This window comes from Cupressus sempervirens, chromosome 4, assembly GCF_028749045.1.
Source record: "Cupressus sempervirens isolate cs-2001-9-10 chromosome 4, ASM2874904v1, whole genome shotgun sequence".
In the NCBI taxonomy this organism is placed as follows: Eukaryota; Viridiplantae; Streptophyta; class Pinopsida; order Cupressales; family Cupressaceae; genus Cupressus; species Cupressus sempervirens.
The window spans coordinates 606,959,156-606,971,881 of record NC_143121.1 but is presented as its reverse complement, the minus strand read 5'-3'; the positions used below and the strand labels follow the sequence as shown (position 1 = coordinate 606,971,881).

Below are 12,726 nucleotides of genomic sequence, written 5' to 3'. Positions count from 1 at the left end.
TTCACTGTCAGTAAATTGAATGCTTTTGTGATGTCTGGCAACTCGTTTGACAATTATTATGTTTGATGGGCATGATGAATTGTCTCTTCTGCAAAGCTTCATATATGAATTTGTTTTTCATGCAATAGATTTAATTTTAATCAAATAACCCATATTTAATAAAGAGCCAAAGAATAGTATTGGTAATAGAATAAAAAATCCTATGTCACACAGATCTGTCATGGTAGTTATACTTTATATGCAGAAATCTACAGTTTTTTATGACCGTTTTAAAAATAATTGTCTATAATACTATATTGAGGAACACATGCTTGATAACTTATTGTGCCCCATTTTCAAGGCATGAAGTATTTAACATTCAAAGATGTTAAAAAAGAGTTGGTACTGCTCCCTAAATTAATCTTTAACAAGCAAGAGAAACCATGTTTACTATATATTTTAAGCTGATCATTTAGAAATATCTTAAGAGGCATTCAGAGCATTTTTCATAGGCGAGAATAGAGAATATTAGACACTAAATCATTATTTTGAATTTGACCCCACTTTATTTTGGCCTTTCTTCATTTTCTCTTTTAGTATCAGTTTTAATCATTTCTACAAGGAGACGAGACTTTTTCTATTATACATCTACGTGAACACCAATTTAAAACTGATAAAATGAATCTATCTTCAATCTAGTAGGTGTTAGGGGCTGCAGTTTCAAGATTTGTTTGAAATTTACAAGTCAATCTATCTCTTTTATATTGCTTAAGAGTTTCATTGTTTGTCACAGGATGATGCACATATCTTCTATTTGCCTAGTCAGATCAAGGAAGAAATAAGATCTGTTCTAGATCTTACAGAAGTAATATTGTCTCAATTTGGTTTTAAGATCTATGAAGTCAACTTATCAACAAAGCCTGACAAAGCAGTGGGTAGTGATGATATTTGGGAGAAAATGACTTCTGCTTTGAAAGACGCTCTTCAAGACAAGGGTTGGGATTATTCTGTTGATGAAGGAGGAGGTGCATTTTATGGTCCAAAGATTGATCTTAAGATTGAAGATGCCCTTGGAAGAAAGTGGCAATGCTCAACAATTCAGGTAAACATATTTGGCCTATGCTCATGAATTTTAATTAGTATAATCTTGGGGAGTTGACTTTGATTTTTCTAATCAAAAATACTGTGGACATCTGTATGCAGGTGGATTTTAATTTTCCTGAGCGATTTGATTTATTCTATGTTGATTCAAAGTCAGAGAAACACAGGCCAATAATGATTCACAGAGCTATCCTAGGATCTCTTGAATGCTTCTTTGGCATATTAATTGAGAATTACACTGGTGATTTTCCCTTGTGGCTATCTCCAGTACAAGATCATCTTTTACTTGTAACAGACACCCAGGTCTGTAGGTTGATTGCAACATCATATTTTGTTTTTCCTACAAAGGGTTTCAGGTTGACTGATTAATATAGGAATTCAACAGGTACCGTACTATCAGAAAGTGGTGGAAATAATGAGGAAAAAAAATATTAGAGTAGAAATATCATATGGTGAGCGTCAGAGATATAGTTATTCTAGTGGTTCAGAAGTTCATCATTATTTTAGGCATGTGATTCTATTATTCCGAGGAAATGATCTGTTGTGATACTAGATCTCTGATTTGCTGTCTTGATCAAGATATTTTCCCAAAAAAAGGTTGATCAGGATTTTCCCAAATTTTTCCAAAATTTTGGCCCACATTTTGTCAATAATTTTTTCCCCCTTAGCATTAGCTAGTAAGGAGGAAAATCAAACTTGTTGACTTCTTGCCTCCAAATTTGACGAGAACTCCACAAGCTCTTCATCTAAAAACACAGTGATTCTTTTCAAATGCAAATACATCACTAGCAATTCATTTTTTTTGGCCCGTCACAATAAGCACAACATTTCTCCTTTCCATGTCACTGTTTGTGATTGCTATTACATCACCATTGCCTATATAAGCTGAGTAGAAATGGATCAATCAAGAGCACTTTATTATGAATTTAGCTTTCAAATTGCACAACACTGGTTCTTCTGAATCGTAAAAGATGGTAAACAAAACTTGTGAAGCCTAATGAGCATTTTGTGCCTCCTTGAGGTACTCAAATATATGAGCAAAATTACCACAAACTGTCAAAAAGCTATGCAGATCTTTCACACACAATTTTCATTTCAAAAATAGAAGTAACATCATTTTTGTAGCTTCCTGTGTCATTTGTAGGCAAATCATCTTAGTGAATACAGTAAAAAAAAAACAAAAACAAGTTTTTATACCCCTATGCAGAAATCACAACTACTTAGGGTATAGTCCCATGAAGAGAGGGGAGCCACTTAAACTGCTAAGAAGTTTAGGAGACTCATAAATCAGTTGGTCCCATGGCTTTTATAGGGGAAATTGTACTAAAAACAAATTGGTTGAATTTTTTTGGGACATTAGCAATCTCATAATTCTATGGCACCAATTAATGCTAAAATAATTAATTGAGAGTCTTTGTAATTTCTGATGTATTTGATGTGGAACAACTGAACCAAATTAGGAGTTAAAACAAAGCTAGACTTTTTCATTAAGAACTACAACCCCCTCATGGATCGTACATCATAGCAGCCAGCCTTACTGGCTCATCTGACAAGTGTTTCTTTGTTGCTTGGCATTTACCTTTTGTAGTTTTTGATTGATTTTGAGGGTTTGACTTAGAAGTTAAATACATTCTAGTTCTGAGCTAATGCAATGTATTTCTTTGCCCTTATGCATAATTTTGAAATAATGCATATCATAACTACATGTTTGATATTTTTTTGTGAAAACACACCCATCCTCCAAAAAAAATATCATCGTAACACCATCATAACTTTCACACATGACAATTTTTTTCCCATTATTTACAAACATTTCAATGTAGTAAACATATAATTATTGCACTATATCTTGCACACTTTTCTTGTAGAATATATAACTATTGCAGGTTACATAAAAAGACTTTATCAAGATAAATCTGGTTGAGATCCCGCGCAACCCTTCTAGAAAAATATTTGAAGTATAGTTCATTAAACCCATCTTTTTATTAGAGTTCACATTTGAAGAAGGGAGCATGATAGATTGGCCTAAAATAATCCTCGCACTAAGACCAAGTGCGAACCCTCGCCCTCTTGGCCCCAACTAGCAAGTACATAGGACATCAAGCAAGAGGCGGCCTACCTAGTGGAGTGTTGGTATCTACCCTGCCTATTCATGCCACATCTAAATTTATTTCACAGCATCCAATCACCATACAATTGGAATCAGGGAGCTTGTGGCGGGGCCGCTGTGGCGGCGATGACAATTGGCGTCGCTGCCACAGCAGCCCCACCATATTGCTAACCACGAACGTTGCAATTGTGACGTACACATGCACATTGTGACGAAATAAGCATCGTGTGCATAGTGATGCCGTCGCAATTGATGATTTTGCATCGCAATTGTGACACATTTGCAAACATTACGACGGCCAGTGGCGTCGACAGCACCGTCGCAAGTTTTCGTAGACGTCGCAAGTGCGACGCCGATGGATGAACTGTAAAGGCTCCTACCTTAATGAACCCATGGGAAAATGCCGATGCCACCTCATCGCAATGCGTGGTAAAGATGTTAGAATTGTGATGGGAACCACATCCATTGCGACAGGAGCAATGATGGGATAGAATGTTGAGCTTGCGACGGATAGGCGTCACAATTGCGACGTCCAAGAATAGATGTCATAATTTGCAACTAAAAAACAATGACGTCTGTTGCCGTCGCAGTGGAAACACATTTGTGTCGTAATTCCAACACTTGGCCATCACAAATCGATGCCAAATGTATTAGTGTTAGACACCAAGATTTAATGTGGAAACCCAATTTGGGAAAAATACCAATGCAACTAGTTACAACTGTTAGAAATAGGAATTACTAAGAGGGGGGAGTGAATCGCTACTTTACAAATTTTAGTTGCCAACTGAATATTATTTATTACTTTGAACCATGCATAAGAAAGTAATCAAGTAATGATGGATAGTAAGAGTAACCATGCACAAAGATAACTCATAACACCATATTTTGTTAACTAGAGAAACCTTGGCCAAGGGAAAACCCTAGTGTGGATGATACTCACTAGATAATATAGTGATATATATGTTCATTGTTAGAGGATGGACCCTATTAGGAGTCAATGAAAAAATTTTGTATAGAGAGTCCTTGTTAGGAGGCTTTGAATCCCTGTTAGGAGTTATAGTACAGTAGATGCAAGATGAGCCCAATGCCCAAACATGCACTTCCAATTACAAGAAGAGCTCACTACCCAAAAAGGTAATTAGGCTCTAAGAATATAGATTTTGTAACTTCTTTCTTGACTAATCTTTGACATTAGCTAGATCTTAGATCACAAAATTAACTTTTCATATATTGCTTTCATAGAAATTTAGCATATCATAATAGCACAAAAAATACTACACTTCTCTTCCTAAGATGTCCTTTTCATAAATACCATTCCTTTTTACAAATTTTTTCTAGGTCAGCTAAGATCATAATATACTTTTCCAGCTTAGAGTAAACATCTAGGATGTCGGCCCTAATTGGTCAAGTAATTATTTTGTAAACAAAATAATTCCTTTCCTTTAATTTCATTGTCCTATTTCACTGGTACAACACAGATATATATTTTTTGTATAGTCCATAGTGATGTCCAAGGTTATACACATCATCATCAAAATGTACACTATCTCCATCTAACTTCATTAGTCATAATATGATGTCAGTAACAAGTTACATACATAATAATACATTGTTGTAAACCAAATTCATACTTAGACAATTTTCTAAGCACCAAAAGCCAAGTATCTTTATTTCTGAGGTTTCTTGTAAGCATGTACATCATGTGTTGCTATAAATGAAAATAATTACATATATTCATTAGCCAATTGTCAACAAATTTTCTCTCTTCTAAAGTGAGCCCTATTAGGAGCCAACCTTATTAAAGGTTACAAAACACATTGTTAGGTGTGACCCTATTATAAGATTTGAATAACCTTATAAGGAGTGGCCTTGTTAGAGGTATTAAGACACTTCAATATAGAAATTTCACCTAGTTAGAAGATTTATAAAATGATTGTTAAGTCAACTCTATGAAGAGATTTCTTCACTGCTACAATTGTTAGAGAGTAACAATGATTGACCTGATTGGTGAAGAAACTAAATTGTAGATTCATATCACTATTATGGTTTATCCTTTGAATCCTTCTTGATTAGAATATTCTTTGCATCTCCTTGGATACTATGCTCTAAATTAAACATCCATCTTCATTCACATCTTATCTTCTTCCACACTTTCTCTTATTTCAATCCACATCTTGACTTTTCATATATATGAAACCCAATGTCAAGTTGGATTGAATACTCTTTCAAATAAACAAATAACATCCACTAAGTCATCTTGCATAAACCAACTAATAAATAAAACTAATATGTTGTAGGTCAAAAAAAATTGAAAATTGGGCACTTGGTTACCATTGAGTTCCTTGGTAACTAGCCTAACTCAATTTACAGTAAACTCCTTTGGTAACTGACTAAACTTAGTTTACACATGAATCCCTTTGGTAACCAATCTAACTAAGTCTAAACTTGATCACTAAAATTTTCTTCTTCTGAGATTTTGCTCAGCAAATACTAGAGTCTTTTGCACTTGGTTCCAACTAAAAGTGCTTGCTTACAATATAACATTTGTGTAACATCAATAACAATATATAATTGAATAATGGTTATAAATAATCTCCCTTTTTGGTATTAATGGCAACACACAATTGTATTAAGAAAATAAAGCTTAGAGAAGTCAAAATGATTTATAATATTTTATAATATCTTTAGTTTCATTCAATTCTCCATCCATCCATGAGAACTTCCTCTAAGATTCTCCCTCTTCCATCTTATCTTTAGACTCCATTAGATCAAGTTCTCCCTCTTATAGATTACTACATCTAATTCTTCTCTAATTACACCAATCTCTCCCTCAATGAATATATGAAATGATTCTCTCCCTCTTTGACATCAAATGCCAAAGACTTGACATAGTAATTTTACAATGTACCTGATGTATTGATTCATATGCAATGATTTTTTATTTATTTACATCAACTTGATAGATCTTTAAAGTAGTTTTGTTGATGCATCACTAATTTGTACTCTTGTGAGCATTAGGTAGGGGAATGAACCCTAGCTTTCCTCTTAGATACAAAAATGCATGCTTAGGTAATGGTTTAGTAAATATATCAACAACCTGCCCCTTTGTGTTAACATATTCTAATTTGACCTCTTTATCTTGAGAATTTTTTATAAAAAATGTTACTTGATTGCAATGTGTTTTGTCTTGGTGTGCATCACTAGATTTTTAGATATATTGATTGCACTTGTGTTATCACAATAGATAACCATTGGATCCTTGATTTCTTCTTTCTTTCTTCATCACAATTGCTTAATCCACATTATATTGGAATAATTAATTGTTGTGGCAACATATTCTACCTTTATTGTAGACTGAGAGATGTAATTCTACCTTTTTCTCGTCTAAGATACTTACCTCTTTCCAAGAAAGAATGCTCCTCCACTAGTGCTCTTCCTATCATCAATGCTTCTAGCCCAATCATCATTAGTAAAGGATTTCAACTAAAAATTTCCTCCTTTCTTGTACAATAGATTATAGTCTTGAGTGCCTTTTAGATATCTCATAATATTTTTGATTTCCATCATATGATTTTCTTTGGGATTTGCAAAGAATCTTGCAACTATACTAACTACTAATGCAATATCATGTCTTGTATGAACAATATATTAAAGTTTCACAATTTTAGATCTAAAGGTAGTCTGATATAGGTCTTTTGAGTCATCATTCTTAGATAGCTTATGTATAGTGTAAAGTCTTGCCAGGGAACCGAAAAGAAATTAACCTAAAGTTTCACTAATTTTGCCAAACATTAGTTTTTGAAAGATAATATCAACAAGAGATAACATAGTGGAAGCAATAACTCACATACATACAACCATCATAAATATATTACATCTCTTGAGGGTTTCATGATGTTAAATCACATACATAAGTTTATTTATATTAAATCAAACACATAACCAAAATCCAATTCATGGATAAATAACAAGTATGAATCCATTTAAATAATATAAATGCATGATCATCCATTGTAAAATTCATAGAGTATAAAAATCTCAAAGAATAATACATCATCAATAAAATACATCATTTCATAAGATCTCTGATAAATCAAGTATAGTATAACAGAATAATACTATCCAACAAAAATACAAGATCAAAAAGGAAGGAACAACTACACAAATACATCCAACAACAACATCCAATTTTTAGATCTCGATGGTATAAGTAAAAATTACTACCACCTGACCTTGTGGAACCTAAATGGCCTACTCCCACCATGGTGAGGAGATAGTCTTATGTCCCATGCATATATCAATCCATAGGTCATAAACAACATCTAAGTCAAGGAAATCTTAATAGAAATCTATCTCAAATCTATCAAGATACAAGTATCATATAATCCCAGAGGCAACAAACACTAGTACAAAAGCAACAATATGTGACTAAAAAAATCACTAAATATTGTATATATGTGATTAAAATTGGTCACATGACTACTAGTAGTTATTATCCAATCATTTATAACACTACTAAATTTACTACTAAACAGTTTTAATCGTTTATTTGATTGCTCTCTTTGATCATTGATTTAAATTAGTATACTTAGTGATATATTATGTAATGTACTTTGTAATTAATTTAATGGTATATTTAATCATGTTGCTAGTCACATATTTAGTAGTTAGTTACACATTTATTAGTTGATTTAATTATGTGGTGAGTAACATATTGAGTAGTTGATTTAATCTTGTGATTACACACATATTTAGTAGTTAATTTAGTAGTTGATTTAATCATGTTGTTAGACATGCATTTATTAGTTGATTCAATCATGTGGTTAGACACACATTTAGTGGTTAATTGATTTCATTATAGGATTTAACTATGTGGTTAGACATATTTAGTAGTTGATTTAGTGATATTAAATAAGTCACATGATAAATAATTTATTAATACCATAAATTTAATAATACAATATATCATTATCTTAAACTTAGAACTAATTGATAAAAGAAAAGAAAAATAAAGCATACACGAACAAGCTACAACATGCTAGCACTAGAATAATTTTGATATAAAATCATAATTATGATATACGAACAAAATCTACAATACAAAAACTTAATGAATATATATATAATAATAAAAATTAATTATAAAATTCAAAGTTATCTAAAGAGTTTTGAACTCTTTGAAATACACCATCATTACTGAAATCCTTAAATAGAACATTCAAAATACTACATATAAAGTAGTTTTGTGAGAATAGATGTCTAACAATGTCTACTACATGATAAATATGATTAACTATGGTATTTTTTTGCAAATATTCCATTGGCCATCATGTAAAGGTTCTCATTTTCTCTTTTAGATGAGTGAATCCATCTACTTTATGTGTATAAACAAGAGAAATGTCATTCATGACTGCTATAATGTTTACATTTGCATCTCTTGTTCTTACCAGAACGACTCCATGAAAAATAGATAGGGAATGGATCCTCCCAATTCATACAACATCACCATAATATGGATCCAACACCCTAATTTGGTCCCCATCCTTGAATTTATAATCAATAGATTTTTGTGAAAAGAAGAAAAAACACATCGAGCTACATATTTAAATATGAAAGTGTCAAGTATAAACACTAAATTACCATACATGCATACATGTTACACATTTGATCAGTAAAACAAAGATGTTATATGTCTGCATCTAATCAAAAAAACCAACAATACATATAATAGCTTAAAAAAATTAATGTAACTCACCTCAAGTTTAGAATGGCTACTACTATGAATATCATGCATAGACTCTTTATATTTAGCATAATCACTATCAACAATGTCATCTCTTTTTTGTTTTGTCTTCATGTGATTTATCTACACATAGTTTAGAAATCAAGTAAAGATAAGTATAAAGTCAAATAAATAACACAAATTTTGAATAAAATTATTCCATAAGTACTATTATATTACCTAAAAATCATCATAAATACTTTTATGTTGGATGTTATTATAATCCAATTCATCATGATCAACATCAATACTAGCAGCTCTATTCTACATATAGTTGAAACATCAAGAAAAAATGATCAAATATTTTGGAAAGGGATGACACGTCTGGATCTTTCAATAAAAAATCATAGAAAAGAAAGCATGGAGAAACATATTTGTCTCTGTACAATACAAAATCACAAAAAAGAAAGCATCAGAGTCTATACAATCACAAGGGCAAACAATAAGCAAGAATGACATGACAAATAAAGAGCACCAATAAAGAGGACTATAATGCATCAAGTTTATCAATTAAGTAACATAAGAAGCATAATTTAATATCATTCAATTTTCAAATAAATAACATAATATTATTCTACTTAAATTCACTTCATATGACAGTTATAGATATTAGAAATGATTTAGAATAACTAAGACGGGGGGTGAATCAGTTATTCAAGGTCCAAATGTCCTAATAATATTTTTTTCACCAAGTAAAGTGAGCCCATTAAACCATTCATGCATCCAAGCTATACATTTACCCTAGCAAGTTATTGAAAATCAATATGTAGGAATAAAACATGAAAGATCAACACATAACTGATGCAGGAGCATCTAGAGGTATAAGGGCAATCCTATGTCATCCAAAAAAATGTACTTAGACTTAGTTTATATTTCATGTGTTTTCATTTCTGGATACTCATTTGGGTCAAATAAAGGTTCCAACTCTCATAGTTCCACTATTAGTGTTCTGGGTTATGAATACACAGTACAAGGCTAAGGTAGATGTGAAAAGGAGGTATAAGAAATTTTAGATTGGAGATGAAGTCATGGTTCATTTGAAAAATGGGTGTTTTCAAGTGGGTACATACAATAAGCTAAAAACACCTTGGGATACATGTAAATGCCAAAAAAAAAGAGTAAGTAATTGAGCCATCCTTTTGGTGAAATAGAAGGTGTAAATTGGTTAGATGATTTTCATTGTAATTTAGAGCATTCCAAAAAAAGAATCAGGTCAAAAGTCCCCATGGTTTGAAAGTTATCACAGTTTTTAAGTTTCTGGAGACATCCTAAGAATGCTTCAAAGTTAGGTTAGGGGTGCTAAATGACCTTGAATAGGGACAAAAAAAATGGGGGATGAGAAAATCTAGTCCATAGGGCTATAGAGTGCTTTGAGAGCTTTTCAAATATGTAAATAGTTTGTCAATCAGAGCTACGGTTCAAAAGTTATGCCTCCCGGAAGTTCGATTATCGTTTCTAGATTCTTCTAATTTTGTACCGACTTCTAATGCAATTTCTAGAGCCTTCTATTTGGTCGGTGGATGCCAACTAGAACTTTCTAGAATGTATTCCTAATCCTTAACCCTCTAGGGTCTATTTAAGAACATTTTTGGCATTGTAAAAGGCAGTTTAGAGTGGAGTTTGAGAGAAGGTACTGGGAGAAGAATTTATCTCCAGATTTATGCTATTGTAAGCCCATAGGGCATGTTTTAGAGTTTGTTTCTCTGCACTAAGTGTACTAGCATATTTTTATAGTTAATAAAATTTTCCCTTTCCTGTTGTGTCCATTCTATGCTTGGGTTGTGTCCCCATCAAGTGGTATCAAAGCTGGTTTTCCTGAGTGTGTAGACAAAGTGCCAACTATGAGGTAGTTTGCACTAGGACTGTGTGGTTGTGGGTTTGAATTAAAAAGATGCCTCTATGAAGAGAGCATGGTGGAAGGGATGAAACTGTTAATCCTGAGGAGGTTAGAGCCCTCCAAAGGCAGGTTCAAGCATTGTAGGAGGAGCTCTGTAGAGGAACAAATGTTACTACAGGTGACGAAAGTGAGGACGAAAAATCAAGAAGAAGAAATTGGACCAAAAGGGGAAGTTGATGGGGAAGTTCTAAATTAGGCAAAGGAAAGGCTTTTTAGGGCCATTACTAAGTTTGGGAAAAGACCTACAATTGATGTGGGTGTATTTTCAGAAAATCTGAAACCAGATGAGTTGATCAACTGGATTAATGAACTGAAAGAATACTTTGAGTATGAGGATATGAGGGATCCAGATAGGGTTAAGTTTGCAAAGGCCAAACTAAAAGGCCATGCCAAAATTTGGTGGAAAGAGGTTCAATTAGAAAGAAATAGAAGAGGAAAGGAGAAGATCACAAGGTGGGATCGCATGGTGGAAAAACTAAAGAAGCAGTTCATTCCTGTTGACTACGAACTTGATTTGTTTAAGAAGATGCATGGGTTAAAGCAAGTAGGAAAATCAGTCCAAGAATATATAGAGGAGTTTTACCAACTTCTGATTAGAGCAGGGCATGCAGAAGCAAATAAGGAGAAGGTTGCTCATTATATCAATGGGTTGCGACCTAGCATCTAGGAGGAATTAAGTCTAGTAAGAATGACTAGCATTGAGGAGGCATACCAATTTGCCCAACGAGTTGAAGAGAAGCTAAATAAGAGGTTTGAAGGGAGACAAAGATGGTGTGGTCAAGGAGGAAGGGGTAGTGGTAGGTCATCTGGAGGTAGAAATGAAACTCAAAAGAAAAATGAAGATGTGGGTACTAGCAGGAACTAGAGGAATGAGGGTTTCAACCACTCCCGTGATCAAGACTTTGGAAATCAGAGAGGAAGAGGTAGAGGACATGGACAAGGAAGAGGACGCTTTTGTGGTACCTATTTCCATTGCAACGAAGAAAGAGGAGAGACTTTAGTAAATGAAAGGGTCCTACTAAGTGTTGAGATTGAACTAGGACAAAGGAGGATTTTATTCTGTACTAGGTGCAAGTGTGAGGATAAATGTTGTGATGTAATCATTGATTGTGGTAGCACTGATAACTTGGTATCAGAAGAGATGGTCTCTAAGTTGAAGCTCAAGAGGGAGAAACACCCCTAGCCCTATCAGATCACTTGGGTGAAGGATGATCATAAGGTCCTGGTAAGTGAACAATGTCTAGTTAAATTCAAAATTAGGAGTTACCATGATGAAGTTCTCTATGATGTTATTCCAATGGATGTTTGCCATCTATTATTGGGTAGACTATGGTAGTTTGATAGGCATGCAGTACATGATGGTCATGTAAATGCATACTCTCTAACAAAGGATGGAGTTCACCACAAACTGAAGCCCATGAAAAAGGAAGGTGAAAAGGTATGTAGCAGTGCTAGGATTTGTCTTGTTGATGGAAGGAAGTTTTTAGATGGCATGAAACATCAGCGTATGTGCTATGCTTTGATTCCTAGGAAAGATAAAGAAGGTAGTAGTGAAATACCACATGAAGTTTTAGATTTACTAGGTGAGTTTGGAGATATCATCTCTGATAATGTTCTAGGAGGATTGCCACCAGTAAGGCAAATCAGTCATCAAATAGATTTAATCCCAGGAGCTAGTTTTCCTAACAAGGCTACTCATAGGATGACTCATACTGAAACTGAGGAGCTAAATAGATAGGTGTAGGAGCTATTGAGAAAGGGCTTGATTCGGGAGAGCCTGAGTCCATGTGTAGTACTTGTAGTACTGGCACCAAAGAAGGATGGAGAGTAGAGAATGTGTACAGACTCTCGAGCTAT

At 33.5% G+C, this 12,726-nt stretch overlaps 1 protein-coding gene across 1 annotated transcript; it reads left to right on the top strand.

Annotated features, from left to right (window-relative positions):
- The first annotated feature begins 342 nt into the window (after nt 1-342).
- Nucleotides 343-3,361, top strand: LOC149562694 (threonine--tRNA ligase, chloroplastic/mitochondrial 2-like). Its single transcript, XM_089828012.1, has 4 exons — nt 343-381; nt 773-1,081; nt 1,183-1,383; nt 3,287-3,361. Exons 1-4 carry the CDS (start codon nt 343-345, stop codon nt 3,359-3,361), a joined length of 624 nt encoding a protein of 207 aa, XP_089684138.1.
- The last annotated feature ends 9,365 nt before the right edge of the window (nt 3,362-12,726 follow it).

Coding starts and splice junctions, on each gene's coding strand:
- LOC149562694 (XM_089828012.1), top strand. CDS start 343: ATGAAGTATTTAACATTCAAAGATGTTAAAAAAGAGTTG. Junction 382..772: donor AAGATGTTAAAAAAGAGTTG/GTACTGCTCCCT, acceptor TGTTTGTCACAG/GATGATGCACATATCTTCTA. Junction 1,384..3,286: donor TACTTGTAACAGACACCCAG/GTCTGTAGGTTG, acceptor AATTGGAATCAG/GGAGCTTGTGGCGGGGCCGC.